The sequence below is a fragment of the Oryctolagus cuniculus genome, chromosome 20 (assembly GCF_051225735.1).
Source record: "Oryctolagus cuniculus isolate XC-2025 breed Fujian yellow rabbit chromosome 20, ASM5122573v1, whole genome shotgun sequence".
Taxonomy (NCBI): domain Eukaryota; kingdom Metazoa; phylum Chordata; class Mammalia; order Lagomorpha; family Leporidae; genus Oryctolagus; species Oryctolagus cuniculus.
This window is the reverse complement of record NC_142886.1, coordinates 48,198,715-48,216,691: the sequence shown is the minus strand read 5'-3', so window position 1 is coordinate 48,216,691 and position 17,977 is coordinate 48,198,715. Positions and strand designations below refer to the sequence as shown.

At 53.7% G+C, this 17,977-nt stretch overlaps 1 protein-coding gene and 1 long non-coding RNA gene across 24 annotated transcripts in view; one reads left to right on the top strand and one right to left on the bottom strand.

Moving 5' to 3' along the window:
• The window catches only part of EML1 (EMAP like 1), a 185,047-nt gene that overhangs the window by 46,115 nt on the left and 120,955 nt on the right, over positions 1–17,977 (bottom strand). For 20 of the 23 annotated variants that reach the window (XR_016226430.1, XR_016226431.1, XR_016226428.1 and 17 more), the window contains one exon: positions 9,432–9,563. The exons of the other annotated variants lie outside the window; for them this stretch is intronic. Coding sequence is in view for 15 of the 20 variants with exons in the window: in XM_070065387.2 (XP_069921488.2) it covers positions 9,432–9,563 (132 nt within the window). In the remaining 5 variants the exon portion in view is untranslated. The remainder of the gene's footprint in view (positions 1–9,431; positions 9,564–17,977) is intronic. 23 annotated transcript variants of the gene reach the window in all.
• On the top strand, positions 10,548–13,935 carry LOC149120165 (uncharacterized). The gene is made up of 3 exons (XR_016226433.1): positions 10,548–10,845; positions 11,260–11,356; positions 13,656–13,935. It is a non-coding gene; the product is annotated as an uncharacterized LOC149120165 (long non-coding RNA).

The window sequence follows — 17,977 nt, the reverse complement described above, 5'->3', positions numbered from 1 at the left end:
CCATCGTGGGCCGGAGCCCCGCACTCGGGGCGCAGGCACTGGCTAGGAGTGGCCGTTTCTCTGTCCACCCGGGGAGCACCAGGTGCTGCCCGCTTGCTCAGACCCCGATGGCACACGGCTCCCTGCGCCCCGGTGCCTCCTGGTGTGACGTGGCTGCCTTTGAAAATGAGTCACACGATGAATGCCCGCTGAAATCAAGATGCTCTCCTACGTAAATACTGAGTCTTTGTTTTAGAAAACACCTTTACGCAGCTTCGCCCCTGTACGAGAAGCAGGGTCATTTAGGAACTATCTATTAAAAATGTTTACGCCGGCGCCGCGGCTCACTAGGCTAATCCTCCGCCTTGCAGCGCTGGCACACCAGGTTCTAGTCCCGGTTGGGGCGCCGGATTCTGTTCCAGTTGCCCCTCTTCCAGGCCAGCTCTCTGCTGTGGCCCGGGAGTGCAGTGGAGGATGGCCCAAGTGCTTGGGCCCTGCACCCCATGGGAGACCAGGAGAAGCACCTGGCTCCTGGCTTCGGATCAGCACAGCGCGCCGGCCGCAGGGGTCATTGGGGGGTGAACCAACGGTAAAGGAAGACCTTTCTCTCTGTCTCTTTCTCCACTGTCCAGTCGAGGCCTGCGACACTGGCGCCCCACGCGGAGCGTCTGAGTCCAGCTGCTCTGTGTCTGATCCACCTTCCTGCTGAGGTGCCTGGGAGAGCAGCAGAGGACGGCGCAAGCACGTGGGCCCCTGCCACCCATGTGGGAGACCCGGATGGAGCGCTGGGCTCCTGGCTTTGATGATCCCCAGTCACTGTGGCTATTTGGGGAGTGAACCAGTGGTCTCTCTCAGTCACTCCCTTTCTCTGCCACTCTTTCAAAAAAATCTTTAAAAAAAAAAGTCACTGAAGACGTTCTTGGGGACAAAGACTACTCCTCAGACATTGTAATCAAACCAGGTCCTCTCGCCTGGCAAGCAGAAGCAGTGCATGTTTCGAAGCCAGCTGGTTCCATGCTCCAGGCCTGGGGAGGCACCCTGCCTCCGTGAGTCTAGCCTCCTTCATCTGCAAGATGGGAATAAACCACCGTGAGGTCCAGGCAAGGTTAAACGAAATGCACAGGGCGGGCACTGGGCGTAGCGTTTGGGACGCCCATGGGTTGCTCGCATCCCGTCTCAGGCCGCCCAGATTCCAGGCCCAGCTCCACTTCCGTTTCCAGCTTCCTGCTAACGTGCGCCCAGGGAGGCAGCAGGTGATGGTCCCAGTACTTGGGAGACCGGGACTGAGTTACTGACTCCTGGCTTTGGCCTGACCCAGCTCTGACTGTTGTGGGCATTTGGGGGAGTGAGCTCAAATAAAATTTCAAATTTCAAAATATTTGAAAGCTGCAACAAGTGACCAACACATCCTTGTTCATCAACACTTCTCCCCTCTTCCTCCTGGTCTCACTGACAAGAAACTACACGTGGGCCGGCGCCGCGGCTCAATAGGCTAATCCTCCGCCTGTGGCACCGGCACACCGGGTTCTAGTCCCAGTTGCCCCTCTTCCTGTCCAGCTCTCTGCTGTGGCCCGGGAGTGCAGTGGAGGATGGCCCAAGTGCTTGGGCCCTGCACCCCATGGGAGACCAGGAGAAGCACCTGGCTCCTGGCTTTGGATCAGTGTGGTGCACTGGCCACGGCGGCCATTGGAGGGTGAACCAACGGCAAAGGAAGACCTTTCTCTCTGTCTCTCTCACTGTCTAACTCTGCCTGTCAAAAAAAGAAAGAAAGAAAGAAAGAAAGAAAGAAAGAAAGAAAGAAAGAAAGAAAGAAAGAAAGACCACACGTGCTTCTGAGCTGCTCACCTAATAGTTTCAAAACAAACAAAAGAACCTGAAGAACATTAGCGCTTACAATTTTAGAAATTATGAAGACATAAGTGACCGATCTGTTCAGTGAAAAGATGAGAAAGGATGAGCAAAACAAACTCTGGGAAAAGCTGCTTGGTTGAAGTCGCCTCATTGCTGGTGTGAACCCTTCAATCTGAGATGTGCAGTTTAAACCCTCTACCCATAGGTGGCGCTGTCTACCTAGCTCTTAGACGGTCTTTAGAAAACATTGAATACACACCATCCTTTCATTCATTAAAGAAATATTTACTGAGCAGTTTCTGCCTCCCAGGCACGTGGCAAGTGCTGGAGATACAAAAAGGAAGAAATGACGCAGCTTCCACCCTCTTAAAACTTCAGGGAGGCAAGAGGTGTCAAGGGCTGTGATGGAGGAGGGAAGAGCCAGGTGCACACAAAGCCAACAGAGGAGGCAGTCCCTGGGACTAGGGGGCGGGAAGGCTTCCAGGGACAGGGCATCCCGGGATGGGTCTTGAGGGGTGCATAGGAGTTCACCCAAGTGCATTCATTCTCCCTCCCATCCCCCAGATTCCAGGCACACCTGTTACTGGGGAGGGGGATTCCTTCCCTTACTGATGCTGGAAGGTGTCTGCCTCGGAGCGATCACTAAGCTGTGCATCTGTGTGTTTCTCTGTATCTGTGCTTTGTTTACAATAAGAAGCTTTTTCTAGATATGCTAATCTTCCCACTTGGACTTGCCCCTCTGTAATCACGACCGAGTTAGACCCCTGCTCGCTAGCTTGGCTCTCTGTGTTTTTCTCAATTGCCTATTCAAATCCTTTGCCCATTTTCCTATTGCGTTGATTATTTTTTCCTCACGTTTTAGTGTCTTTTGGGAAGCTAAAGACATTGGCCCTGTGGGTTATCGTGTCGCTGATACTTGACGGAATCTTTTCCTGCTACTCCTGGCCACATCCCACCGCACCCTACACCATGTTCCAGACACAGCAGGTGCTGATAAGATGAACAAGGTTGTGGAAATGAGAAAGGTGACAGCATGATCAGAGTGTCTGATCCCTCCCTTCTCGGGTTGGGGAATTCCAAAATGACACTGCAAACTTAGGGAGTGGTGGGTGGAAAGGTACGCAAACATCGATTGTAATGACCTGGGGATGGGATGGCTGTAGTCGGAGCCACCACTTACGTGGTGACAACCTCAGGCAAGCTCCACTCGAGTGACTCATCTACGTTGATCCTCACAGAAACCCTGGGAAGCAGGCGGCACCTTCACTGTCACCAGGGGAAACCTGGAAAAGGTTAGGGAACTTGGCCACAATCACCACAGAGAGTGGCAGGGCAGGGACTGAGCCTTAAAAGTCCCAACGTTTTAATGTTTTTGGTTATACTGATTTGGGTAAAAAGACTCATTCAACAAATGTTTATTGAGTGTCTACTGGGCACTGGGCACTGCTGTAGATGCTGGACTGGGCTGACTGGGCTGACTGGGCTAGAACAACTTGTTGAGGGGCCGGTGTCGTGGCGTAGTGGGTAAAGCCACCGCCTGCAGTGCCGGCATCCCATACGGGCGCCAGATCATGTCCCGGCTGCTCCACTTCTGATCCAGCTCTCTGCTAATGGCCTGGGAAAAGCAGCAGAAGATGGCCCAAGCACTTGGGCCCCTGCACCCATGTGGGAGACCCGGAGGAAGCTCCTGGTTCCTGGGTTCAGCCTGGCTCAGCGTTGACTGTTGTGATCATCTGGGGAGTGAGCCAGCAGGTGCAAGATTTCTCTCTGTCTCTGTCTCTGTCTCTCTGTAGCTCTGACTTTCAAACAAATAAATAAACCTTAAAAAGAAAGAAAGAAGAAAGAAAGAGAGAAAGAGAGAAAGAAAGAGAGAGAGAAAGAGAGAAAGAGAGAAAGAGAGAAAGAAAGAGAAAGAAAGAAAGAAAGAGAAAGAGAAAGAGAAAGAGAAAGAAAGAGAAAGAAAGAAAGAAAGAAAGAGAGAAAGAAAGAAAGAAAGAAAGAAAGAAAGAAAGAAAGAAAGAAAGAAAGAAAGAAAGAAAAAGAAAGAAAGAAGAAAGAAAGACAGACAAGACAAAGCAAACCTTGTTGGTACCCAAACGTCCCATGGCATTTGCCCGGACGAATCAGGCCCCACCTCTGAAGCAATGCTGCAGGAGGGCAGTCACACAGCAACGAGACTGCACAGCCAATAAACAGGGAAGAATGCGACTGGCGGCCAAATCACCCAGCACGTTCACACAGCAGCCAGCGACACAGCCTACGAGGAGATGCAGGGGGCCCTGCTGTGAGCTTTCCCAGTGGGGACGTCGTGGGTGAGGTTCTCTTCCTGGAGCACCCTCTGCTGTAACTGGCACCTAAAACCCAGACGAGTACTCTCGCTGAGCAGGAGGCAGAGGCACTGCTGAGGCACAGGCGGCAGGGCACAGAAGCCAGCGGGCTGGGCACCCCGGACTGAGGATTCGGGCACGGGTGACGCATCGGTGGTGCTGAGCGAAAACCACACCACTCTGGGCCTCCTGGGGCTCACGGCAGGGGTCGGAGACCTTGTGGAAGCCAGGCTTCGGGAAGGACAGGTGCTCAGCACCCAGGCACCGCGGGCCTCCACCTTCCCTTTCCAGAGCACGGCCCGGGTGGGATTCAGGTTGTGTGACACAGAGGGCCCTGTGTCCAGGGGAACACCGGTCCCTCTTTTTTTAAAAGATGTATCTATTTGATAGGCAGAGTTACAGAGAGAGGTCTTCCGTCCACTGGTTCACCCCCAAAATGGCTACAATGGCTGGGTTTAGCCTGGCCAAACCCAGGAGCCAGGAGCTTCTTCCAGGTCTCCTACATAGATACAGGGGCCCAAGGACCTGTGTCATCTTCCACTGCTTTCCCAGGCTACAGCAGGGAGCTGGATCAGAAGTCGAGCAGCTGGGACTCCAACTGGCACCCATATGGGATGCCAGCACTGGAGGCAGAGCCTTAGCCTACTGCACCACAGTATCGGCCCCGAAAATACTTTTTTTTTAACTTAAAAAGTTCTCCTAATGGATTAATATAGTGGCTACATTATATAACATGTCCATTACAGTGTTGTTGCCAACTCCATATTTAAATTACTTCATGAAGACAGGAATAATATGTAATTATTAATATTTGTTAATAATCAATAATACATAAAGTCAAATATCATATTGCTGCATATTACTTTTGTATTTCATGGCAGTTTTTTTGGTACAAAAATTAAATGCTGTTAAAATTTTGTGGTTTGTTACAAGAAAGTATTTTAAAACATTAAGATTCTCATCTGGGGAGTGTACCAGTAGATGGAAGATCTCTCTCTCTCTCTCTCTCTCTCTCTCTCTATATATATATATATATATACCCCTCTCTCTCCTTGCCTCTGCCTCTCTGGAACTCTGCCTGTCAAATAAATAAATAAATAGTTTTTAAAAATGTTAAGACCCTAAGTAATGGAGCAACCGGTCACAAGACTGTCAAACCTACAGGTCATCTCTGAAGGCAGCGGGCGTAGGGGAGCAAGAGGACCGCAGCCATCAGGTGGTTTCCATGAAAGCAAAACGCCCACCGTCGCCACACCCAGGGACACCAGGGAGACAGGCGTGTCTGGGACTCAGACACTTCCGCTCTCTGAGCGGCTCTGTAGCCGGTACAGTTAGCGGTCCTGAGAAGCACCAAGCTGGTCTGGAACTGCTCCTCTCCGGTGCCTGTGTGCACAAGCTCTGCACGCGGGCGGGCACTGGCAGGGAGCTGTGCAGCCGGCACGGCGGAAGCCCCCCCCCCCCCCAGCAGAGGAACGACCGCGGCTCCTGCAAACCGGGTGGATCCGAGTTAGCCCTGTGATATCAGCGCTCGCTCGCCTGCATTCCAATGAGCCTCCGTGAGTGCGAGAGAAGGGATGCCGGGGAGGGGAGTCGCACACAGCCACAGGCCAGCTCCCTACGGACGCCTTCGGCCTCTGTGAGACTCGGCGGATCTGGAACACATTCAGCTGTCCCCAAATGTGCGTGGGGGCTTAGTTCCAGGACACCCACAAACACCAAGGTCTGTGAAGTCCTTTCTATAGCACGGCATGATGTCTGTATACAGCACGCACACATCCTCCTGTACACGTTGAATCACCTCTGGGGGTGGGCACTGCAGCACGGTGGGCTAAGCTGCTCCCATGTCTGCTCCTGATCCGGGCTGGCCCAGTCCTGGCTATTGTGGCCATTTGGGGAGTGAACCAGTGGATAGAACCTCTCTCTCTCTCTCTGCCTTTCATATATCTATACACATATATGCATATATATGTATATATGTATATATATATGTGTATAGATATATATTTTAAGGAAAAGGTAACTATGCAAATCATCTCTCGATTCCTGATAACACCTAACACACTGTCAATGCAATGGAAACAACTGTGACACTGTATGTTCTGGGATGACAAGAAAAAGGCCTGTACTTTTTAAGCGTACTGAGTACAGTGGTGATATTTTCCCTAGATGTATTTTTTAAAACATTTATTTATTTTATTTGAAAGGCAGAATTACAGAGAGAGAGAGAGAGAGAGAGACAGAGAAAGGTCTTCCTTCCACTGGTTCACTCCCCAAATGGCTGCAACAGCTGGACCTGAGCCAATCCGAAGTCAGGAGCCAGGAGCTTCTTGTGGGTCTCCCACGTGGGTGCAGGGGCCCAAGGACTTGGGCCATCTTCCACTGCTTTCCCAGGCCATAGCAGAGAGCTGGATCGGAAGTGGAGCAGCTGGGACTCGAACAGGTACCCATATGGGATGCTGGCACTGCAGGTGGCAGCTCTACCCGTTACCACAGCGCCAGCCCCCTCCCCAGATATTTTTGACCCTGGACATAGAAGCTGTGGATGCAGGGGGCTGACTGTACTTTATTTCCCCTCAAACGTTGTCAGAATCCGGGGTGCACCCCAAGAACGGCACACTTAAGTGACCCTAACTTCACATGCGTCAGACCAGGACACAGGCCGACTCATCCTACAGATGAGGAAAGTAAAGCTCAGAAGTGTGGAAGCCTCATAAATCACTTTCCTCTGCTCTGCACAAGTCTCTCCCTACACGAGCATCCCTGCGATGACGACGGCGCCTGGCTCGCCTTCTGGAAGGCTTCCTGCTGATGAGCTCATCCACTAGATTCCCGGGAATCCGGTGAAACACCTGGATCCACGAAGGGAAAACCCAGGGCTCGGGGAAGGGAAGGCACAGCTGACCCTCAAGCCCAGATCCTTCCTTCCCTGCACTCTGCCGTGCTGTGCACAGCGATCACGTGCCACCGTCTCAATGAACACAGCACGGGAGCCGGGAATGGCATGATGCCGGGATGCCGGGAAGGCACCGCAAGCAGTGAACACACTGGGGGAGGGACCTCTCCAATGCCCCCCTCTCAAGTCCCCAAGACCACGGGAGGAAGAGGAAGACAGAATGGAGCCCAGAGAACCACCAACCTCGCCTTCGCTCCTGCGCTTCTCAGTGGCCACCTCCCGCTAACTTCCTTAGAGAAAGGAGCAACCGTCTCTCGGGAAACCCTGGGCAGCGGCCACTCAGGCCAGCCCCAACCAGCACCCCGGGGCCCAAGGAGACAAGGGATTTACTTTCAGATGGACACATTTAGTTGCCTGGATTATTTTTAGAAATTGATTAGCAAATTTTCCCAGCCCTTCATTTCCAAATCAAAGTTTCCTACTGTGGCATTTTTCAAAAATCCCTTTGTAAATATCTTTGATGACGGAAATATTTGCCCAGCCCATTTACCAAAGCCGGGAGGTTCAGGAGATGAAGCAGATCTGGAGTTCACACAACGTGAATTCTGTGTGGAAATTCTTAATAAGAATCAGATGTGCAGAGGAGGAGCCAAGGGTTTCACAACTGCCAAGATCCAGACTTTTCAGGTCCACTTCCAAGTTTGCCCCGAATCCAGAGACGCCGTGGGCTGTGCGGCTCCTCCCGCGGACACACTCTGTTGCCATTGTAACCACTTGGCCTTATTTCCAAGGTATTATCACCCAATTAGCATAATCTTCAGATAAGAAGTACTAACAGCTGAAATTAGGAGAAGACAGAAGGCATGGCCGTGGCTTTTGGAATTGTTCATTGACTGGGAACCTGACCTGCCACAGATGTGAGCCACGTCTGTGAGCCACGTCTGTGTCTTTTCTACTAAAAGTGTCTTTAGGAATAAAACTGACAAAGGGGCCAACCTTCCTTTGTAGGACGGAGTTGAGTCCGGTTCACAGCCTGGACTGCCACAGCGTGTGGGCGGGGTGACTGCCGTATGACTAAGCCTTCTCCCTGCAGGAACACTGGGGAATCAACGCAATTAGCCTCTGAGGCTGAAATTCTTTCCTCGCTTAACAGAGCGACGTGGACGTGCAATGAATAAAAGCTTGGATGAAGTGTGGTACTAGGTGGATACACCACAGAGAAACGGAGCCTATCCATGAATACATTCTTAAACACAGAATCGGCTACTCAAGGGCCGAAGAGTAGCTTGCACGGATAGCTTTCCTAACACCTGACTCCGTGCCGGGTAGGAAGTCAGAGATCAGCCCGAGCAAGAGGGGCCTAAGGAAAGCCAAGCACCTGAGAGGGGAAGCAGTGCGGCTGTCTCTGGCAGCCCCGGGGGCGCACCTTGGAGCCCTGGAGGCACTTCTAGGTCCGGCCCATATACCCTGATAACTTTACAGGTGGCCCCAGCCTGTCTCCCAAGTCCTCTCTGCCTGGTGCCAAGTGAGCTCCCCAGCCTGTAACACTGGGAGGTAAAACCTCGGGTGGCATTTCACCTACCCCACACCCAGCAAACCCTTTGTCCAGACGCAGTCTGAATACAGACTTCGCCCTCTCCTGGGCTGCCTACCTGGCCCCCCAGGGGTATCTCTCCTTTAAACCATGCCACCTGGCTTTCCCCCAGTCGGAGGTGCCCATCCGTTCTGACGGATGCCCCACCCCATGAAGGCTTGCGACCTTGCTCAGCAGCTCTGCGTTCTTCCTTGTGCGAAACAAGAAGCTACTCCACCCACCGCTGCTAACATCAGCGTCACAGGTATTTATCACGATCCATTAAAAACTAACCCCACAGAAACATTCAAAATGAGGAGGAAGAGGACTTCACGGAACCAGAGAGAAAAACGGTTCACACTGCTGACGTTAGCTCAATATTAAAAATAGTCTCTGACAAATCACAAAATTGCAAGTTTGTACCCACTCTGTCTCAGAAACCGCAGCTGACAGACCGAAAACAGCCCATTAAGATCCACGTTAACATGGCAACAGCAAGTGCCAGCAACACAAGGTGCCCGCTGGACTCTCAGAGGAGCCTCTGCTGGACACCGTGCAGGCTCTCGGGAGCTTTCGCCTATGTGAGGGCTGGGAGTCCAGGCTGCAGTCTCTGTACGTGACAGGCTTCAGTGTGCCCTGCGTCCCCCCCAGCCACCCCCAGCCGGCCGGCCGTGGATCAGCTCCCCCAGTCTTTGCAGGAGGAGCCCTGGCGCCAGGAGGAGCTGCTGGCCGGTCTGCAGGAGGCACCTTCGGCTCCACCGTGGAGGCGGAGGCACCGAAAGGCAGAGCGGGGTCGAGATGCCCTTACCTCTCGCTGTTCTTCTTCCCACTGGAGGAGCTGCTGGTGGAACCCGTGCGGTTCCGGTTCCCTCTGGAATCCCCATAGCTCTCCCGCCGGCCCCCAGGAGACACTCGCTCAGAAGAGCTGGTCCTCTTGATGCTGACAGTGGGAGGCAAATGACAACGGAATCCTTAAATTACGGTTCTGTCCTGAGGCTAAGTGTGGACGTATATGCACAGAATACCATATGTCATCTAAAACATAGGTGGGCTCCAAAATCCTAACTACCAGGCAGGCATCGATGCACGGTGGTGAAGTCACCACTCGGGAACCCCGGATCCTCTATCAGTGCCTGCCTGGCTGAGTCCTGGCTACTCCACTTCTTCTTCTTCTTCTTCTTTTTTTTTTTTTTTAGATTTGTTTATTTATTTGAAAGGCAGAGTTATAGAGAGGCACAGGCAGAGAGAGAGAGAGTCTTTCATCCGCTGGTTCACTCCCCAGATGGCCACAACGGCTGGAACTGGGCCAATCTGAAGCCAGGAGCCAGGAGCTTCTTCCAGGTCTCCCATGTGGGTGCAGAGGCCCAAGGACTTGGGGCATCTTCCACTGCTTTCCCAGGCCATAGCAGAGAGCTGGATTGGAAGTGGAGCAGCTGGGACTTGAACTGGCGCCTCTATGGGATGCCGGCACTACAAGTGGTGGCTTTACCCCCTATGCCACAAGGCAATGCTGGCCCCTACTCCACTTCTAATCCAGCTTCCTGCTAATGCACACCCTGGGAGGCAGCAGGTGACAACTCAGGTTGCCTGTCACCCACGTGGGAGACCTGGACTGTGTTCTGTTCTCTTGGCTTCAGCCTGAGCCAGCCCTGGGTGCTGCAGGCAGTGAGGGAGTGAACCAGCAGGTGGAAGATTTCCGTCTGCCTCTCTGATTTTCAAATAGAATAAAAATTAGTTAATTAAAAAAAACTAATTTTAAGAAAGAAAAGAAAACTCTAACTACGGGGACCAACAAGCTTCCCAGAGTCTGAGTTGGAATCCGTGCCTCTGCTCTCTCCTGGGCACAGGGCCCACTCCTGCCCCTGAGCAGGCTGCAGGGTGGCCCCGTGGCACTGCCCAGGAGACGCCCAGCAGTCACAGCCCAGGGGAGGGCCAGCAGCCTGCCCCTAACAGGAGGAGGCCAGGATGCTCCTGGACACCCTACAACACGCTCAGCACAGTCATCCCCAGCAGACGACTGAGCACAAAGTGTCAGCGGGGCCGCCATGGCGACCTCCGGCCTAAAGGCTCAGCCAGGACACACACAGGCGACGGCAGCAACGTCCCAGAGTAGGCGAAATGTCCCTGTTAGGGTGGCGTCACTCAGCGAACGCTCAGCTTCCAGAGGGGCTGGAGCCAAGGGAGGCCTGGAGAAGGCTCCGGAAGATCCAGGAGGAGCCTGGGTGAGTTGGTTCACAGACAGAGGCGCCTGCTCCCGGGACGCCGGGGCTGGGCTGACGGGGTGGGGACTGTCTCCCTCTTAGAGCACGCAGAGCCCCAGACCGCACACAGGGAGGTCCTGGGCCCCAAGGTGTGGGAGCTGCCCCTTTGGGAGGTGCCTGGGTCGGGAGGATGGAGCCCCCACTAACGCAAACAGTGCCCCCCACAAGGCACCCCAGGCAGCGCCCTCACCCCTGCTCTGGCACGCGAGGAAATGGCTAGAAGCCTGCAGTCTGTAGCTGGGTACCTGGGGGTCGGGCCCTCACCGGAACGGACGCTGCTGGCACCCTGGCCTTGGCTGTCCACCCTCAGGACTACCAGCTGCTCGGTAACTCGGTGCCTGCAAACGCTTGCATCATTGTCATCACCGTCAACAGGCCACACATTTCTGGAGATCTTACTTCATATCTTTGCAAGCCTCATTAAGAAGCCTGACACTTTGGCCCCGTCGCGGGAACAGCTGTGAGGAAGAGGGTAGGGAGGGGCAGTGGAGCCGTCTGGGGCCGCGGCGGGAGGGCTGGCTGCACCGGACGCACGTGGCTGCAGATACATACCTGCAGCTTGCAAGATGGCTCCAGGGAGGACCTGTCCACTGGCGGCCACTGAAGGGGGCCTCTGAGCCACAGATGGGGAAAGCCCACCCCGCGAGGTTCAGAAGGGAAAACAGCGATTTTGTTTTTTAGGACACAGGTTGAGAAGCGGCCATGGGGGTGTGGGGTGGGAGAGGCCCAGGAGAGCGAGCGGGAGAGCAGTGGGCAGAGGCCGGGGGCTTGCACAGGGCTGGGGCGGCAGGAGCAAGGAGAGCGGTGAGCACAGCGCCACGGCGGGGGCAGGAAACACGAGCAGTGCATCGGGACGCGAGAGCGCGGCCTCCAGCCTCACTGTCCAGAACCAGACCGAGCCCCTGCCCGGCGGCTCCTGCCTGCCTCTCTGCCTCCTTAACCCCTTCTCTCTTTCTCCTTATTCTGCTCCTGCCTTTGGTCCTGTTTCCTTCCTAACTTCCAACGGGTTCGCTAATGACCGTGGGGAGCACGTTTTTGCAAAACCCCGTCCGTCTCCGAGCACATGTGGCCGTCTTCCTGGCAACTGAGGACACCCTAGCATCCTCCACCTAGGAGTGGCACGGGCGCGCCTCCGGGCCGACAGTCTGAGGACGAGGATGACAGACCGTGGAAGGGCATCGCATTCCTGCAACTTGGGAAGGAAGTAAAACCGGTAGAAATCTTGGTGCTTGAGGTCTTATATCTCCCAGTGATGAAAACCACACCTGGGCTCATTTAACCAGGACGGCTCTCCCTGGGCGGGGATCCAGCTCCTGGCACCTGCGCATGCACTGTGCTGGCCACCTACATGCCCTTGGGGGAGGTCAGGGCAATTTGCATAGAACACCCTCCCAGAGCTGACCAACCTAGGGCAGTCAGTGATGAGGGTGACGGAGGTAGCCAGCACTTTGCATTTTACGCACAGGATTTCACTTGGGCCTGACAGACACGCCCAGAAAACATCACTGTCTTCATTTCACAGGTAAAGCAGCAAACTCAAGGACAGGAAGTAGCTCATCTGAGGTCACAGCAAGGCGCTGGGTTGGGGGCTTCGCCCCTTGCTCCCCGCACCGAGCTACCTAACTAATCAAGATGACCAGCAGTTCATGCACTACCCAAGAACACTAGCTTTGGGAAACCTGTTGAGTGTATTATTATCAATAAATGTCAACAATTCCATGAGTTAGGATTTGATCAACCGCAGGCACTGGATGACACTTTGAAGCTGTGTTAAAAGGAAGGTAAGGCCGGCGCCGTGGCTCACTAGGCTAATCCTCTGCCTAGTGGCGCCGGCACACCGGGTTCTAGTCCCGGTCAGGGCGCCGGATTCTGTCCCGGTTGCCCCTCTTCCAGGCCAGCTCTCTGCTGTGGCCCGGGAGTGCAGTGGAGGATGGCCCAAGTGCTTGGGCCCTGCACCCACATGGGAGACCAGGAGAAGCACCTGGATCCTGGCTTCGGATTAGCGCGATGCGCCGGCCATAGTGCGCCAGCCGCGGCGGCCATTTGAGGGTGAACCAACGGCAAAAAGGAAGACCTTTCTCTCTCTCTCTCTCTCTCACTGTCCACTCTGCCTGTCAAAAAAAAAAAAAAGAAAAAAAAAAAAAAAAAGGCTGGCGCCGTGGCTCAATAGGCTAATCCTCCACCTAGCGGCGCCGGCACACCGGGTTCTAGTCCCGGTCAGGGCGCCGGATTCTGTCCCGGTTGCTCCTCTTCCAGGCCAGCCCTCTGCTGTGGCCAGGGAGTGCAGTGGAGGATGGCCCAGGTGCTTGGGCCCTGCACCCCATGGGAGACCAGGAAAAGCACCTGGATCCTGGCTCCTGCCATCGGATCAGCGCGGTGCGCCGGCTGCAGCGGCGGCCATTGGAGGGTGAACCAACGGCAAAGGAAGACCTTTCTCTCTCTGTCTCTCTCTCTCACTGTCCACTCTGCCTGTCAAAAATAAAAAAAATTAAAAAAAAAAAAAAAGGAAGGTGAGAAGTAGGTGTGTGGCCGAGTGGTTAGGACCCCAGCTGGGATACCCGCGTCCCATGTAGGATACCTGGGTTCCAATCCTGCCTCCACTTCCTGCTACTGCACACCTGTCACTCACAAAGACTTGGATTGAGTTCTTTGCTCCTGGCTTCCACCTGGCCCAGCCCTGGCCATTGTGGGCATCTGGGAAGGGAACCAGCAGATATGAGCTCTGGGTCTTTCTCTGTCTTTCAAATAAATAAATAACTTTTTTTTTAAAGGGCAGTAAAACTGCTGGAGGAGCAGCCAGGGTTCCAAATGTACGCTCCCCCACCTTGGAGCTGCTCTGCTTGGTTTGGGAGCACGGGGAAGACGCCCACAGCTGCTCCACCCACGCGCAGGGGGCACAGAAACCACGCGGGCACAGAAGGAAAATGCACCCAGGCGCTCCCACACGCCAAAACGGAAGGCTCTTTGGTTTGCGTCTGCAGACTTCGGGACAGTCTGTCATTGCGTGTGTCATTCCCACATTTGCATAAAAATGTTAAATGTAAACAAAAATCTGACTATTGTCTCTGTACCTTGGAAAAATCAGTAGTGTCTTCCTTTGAGAGCCCGAGTCCTTGTGAATCAAAGAGGATTCGCTGGGACTCAAGGCAAGGGTGGAAGATGAAGCTTGAAGACAAGACACCCAGGCGACCAGGACAGCTGGAGGGCAGTGCTGTGGACTCCGAGGCTGGGCTCCCCTGGGCCACAAGCAGGAATCACGGGCGGCGGGGGCGAGTGAGGGCTGCCCAGCCGTGCAGTCGGCGTTGCAGGGCTGCGGGCGTGCGTGGTGTTTTTGGTGCAGAAACGCAGAGACACTGTTCTTCTGTCCCCTTCTGTTCTCTGCCCCCACAACCAACCCCAAGCCTTCAAAGTTCTGAAAATAAAACGGTTCTTTGCATTTCCTTCCGCAATTTAAATTCTAGGCATAATGAAGTTCCCGCAGGGGAGTCTGGTGACCAAGAAAAGTAGCAATGTTCCTTCTCACTGTTAGAGAACGACTGATTGTCAGGAACGATGCTCATGCCTTCTTTCACCAGGTGGTCTTACGACAGACCGTCCCCCAAACTGCCCGGAGGGGTTGCTACCGAACCCCCCAAACTGGGTGTGCTCACCCGATGTGCAGCAAGCCAGTCTCTGCCGGGAGACAGACAGGAAGGGTTCATTGCCCAGGGTGCAGCCAGGAGCTGGCAGTGGTCCCTAGTTCCCAGGCTCCCAAGGTCAGGGGTGAAGCTGGCCTCAGGGGTGCGTGCTCAGCTTGCGTCCAGGTCCCTGGTCGCTCTGCAGTGCTCACGGCCCTCCTGTGCTTGGTCAATGACATCCTGCTCCTTAGGGGATTCTGATGTTGGCAAAGTGGGCTCCGGTCAGTCTGTGGGCTCTGTGCGGGCTTTCCAAAATTGTGCAAAAAGACCCCCAGTTTCTGTCTGACTGGGAGCTCTTATGCATAATCAGAGATTTCTTTTTTCCTGACAGCCAGGGTGAGGGACATGAGATTAGGTCAATCACCTACCCAGCAAATACTGATTAGACACCACCCACACACTATGTGCCATGCCGAGCTCTGAGAGTCAACAGGGGCTCAGGACTCACCTGGTTTTTGTCCTGCAAATTATGAGACAGGTAATCCCAATGAAGGACATAACACACACCAACAATTAAGAAAGAAATGTGCTCATTATCACTGTCTAGAAGCCCATCTTTGTGGGAGATTCAAGTCACTTCCCAGAAGGCCGCTGGCCTAGGAGACTCTCGGTGAATTCTGGTTAAAACCAGCGACTTGGCCCGGGGCCGTGTCACCAGTGATAGCTGGGTAAGTGCAGCACTCCATCTCTGCTGCCGAGAGGCACTCAAACCAGGGAGCCTGTTTCCCACCTGCATCCATCTCACGTGAAGTAGGCAGGCTACAGGTTAAAATTGACTAGGTTTGTGAGCTGGAAGACCACGCCTTCACCACGCCCCTGTGTGACCTCATTCCCCTACCTGGCCACACCTGAGTGCCCACCAGCCAATTAGGTTAATTAACCACTCCCCTTTGGAAGTGGATTAAAAGCCTGGAACAGGGTGTGTCCAGCCCTTTTCCTTTTTTCTTCCTTCCCCTTCGGCTTGCTGTAGCCCCGCACCTCCAGGGCACGTGGCCTTCGGGCCACCCGCCCTAGGCTTCCTGGCCTAGATGCTCCTCTATATGGCTAGTTCCTGGTGCTCGGTATGAACCCAGATTCACCCCTCTCTCTCTTAGATAAAGCTCTCACTCTCCTATGCATCTTTCGCACTAAATAAAAACTTAAAATGTACCATGCTGCCTTGTTTATTTATGCCAGTATTTAGAATTCTTCTCTAAATATTAGGCAAGAACCTGCTGCTTGGGCTTATTAATATTGGGGATTTATTAATAAACATATGGTGATATCGTATGGCACCCCAGACTCGACCTCTGGGGAACTTTAAGGGGCCACATTTTGATGTAATTTTAAGGGATCAAATTCCAATATCACATGGATCAACTCAAGTCAGATTCTCTGTTCTTTAAATCAAGTGGGTGCTGGGCACTGGCCTCAGTACCATCACCGATGCTGCACTTGGACAAGGGGAACTATTTGTCCAGAGGTCCATCGCCTGCTGCTTGGGGGCTCTCTCACTGGTAACAGCCCCTTTAAAACCTGGAGCTCTGCACCAGTTTTGTTCTTTTGATGTGGGGCCTTGCATTGTACTGCTCCTCGTGGGAGCTGAGAGAATGAGCCATTGTCTTTTGCTTCAATTGTCTGAGGCAGCACCCCGCTGAGCAAGGTACCACTTCCACTGGCAGAAACAAAGCTTTTCCCAGGGATCCCCATCAAGCCCCCAACCCCAAACAAAGTCTTAATTGGCAAAACAAAGCACAACTGAGGAGCGCAGGACCATTTCCAGAGGGGGTTTTGTTCCTAAGCACCAGGCTGAAAGACCCCAGAGAAAGGAAACAGAATCCCATCCACGCACCACAGATGCTGGACTCTGATTACAGGAACATTCCTACGTAATTGTAAACATATTTGAAGTGACTTGGAAGTTGTTTTATTCCTAATATTCAGAATGCCCAGCCTGCTTCTTTCTGTTTTCAAAACTCTCTCCTAATAAGAGGTCTGCAGGACTTTGCTGCAGAGCCACAATTGGAGGTTACTGTGCATATTTCCAATGCACAGCCCTGGAAGCCCACGAAACCCAGAGAAAACAAAGTAAGGGACGGGCCACATGGCACTTGCAAAGCCTGGAGTCGCGGGCACTCAGGCTGGAAGACCAAGTGTTTCTAGTAGGCAGAGACATGCTGATGATAGCTTATCCATGGAGTGCTTTGTAAATTAAAAGGAAAAGTCTACAGAAGCTGTAGGATGCTTCTGGAAGGAGAGTTACTGTTTATTTTTTAAAAGATTCATTATTTATTTACTTGAAAGGCAGAGTTACAAAGAGGCAGAGGCAAAGAGTGAGTGAAGTCTTCCATCCTCTGGTTCACTCCCCAGATGGCAGCAACGGCCACAGCTGCACCAATCTGAAGCCAGGAGCCACGAGCTTTTTCTGGGTCTTCCATGCAGGTGCAGGGGCCTAAGGACTTGGGCCATCTTCTACTGCTTTCCTAGGCCATAGCAGAGAGCTGGGTCGGGAGTGGAGCAGCCAGGACTGGAACTGGCGCCCTTATGGGATGCTGGCACTGCAGGTGGTGGCCTTACCTGCTGCGCTGCAGCCCTGCCCCCCCCCCCCAAAGTTACTGTTTAAATGCTCTCTCTCACACAGATGTGATGCCTTCTGACCATACCCCCCCCCCCTTTGCTTCCTCCTGAGACGGAGCTGCTGAGCATAACCAGGATGCGGGAGCCTCTCCCCCACGGAAGGTGCAGGGAAAAGATGCAGGCCCCTGACCACAGCACAGGAGTCCAGCCCCTGGGCCCTTATTCCGGGCAGCTGTGTCTCTCAGACTTGCAAGCTGCTGGCAGCTTCTGCTGTGAGCCGCCCCTGCTGCACGGCAGGAGAGCGGAGTGCTTCCCATGCGGCGGCCGCAGCAAGCGTTCTCCAGAGCGGACATTGGGCTGCACCCGACGACGCTATGCGAAGCAGCCTGGCAGTGCAGACGGCCTGCGGGCTTCTGTTCCCCACGCTCTAGCAAAGGAAAACCAGGGATAACGTCTGCGTTGCAAGCTGGTTGGAGGATTAGGGATAAATGGTAGCACTAGGCGAGCTTTGTCATCATTAGCACTGACTCTGACGGGGGGGGCAGGACCCAGCGAGGTCTCCTTGGTCCTGCTGCAAAAGCGCCAGCCTCCGTCCACAGCCCTCACTCCCCAGCCAACGTCAGAACTCAAAGTACAGCCTGCCGTGGTCAGGCCTGCTGCCTCCATGAGGTCTAAGAAAACTGCCAGTTAACACGGGGCGTGGCTGCATACGCATGGCAGAGTTTCCCTGCACCAGGCAGGGAAACTCCCATGGGATCGAAGATGAAAGAATTGTCTAAGAGATGTTCACATGAAGAAGAAATGAGTGGCCAGTGCCGTGGCATAGCGAGTAAAGCTGCCATCTGCAACAATGGCATCCC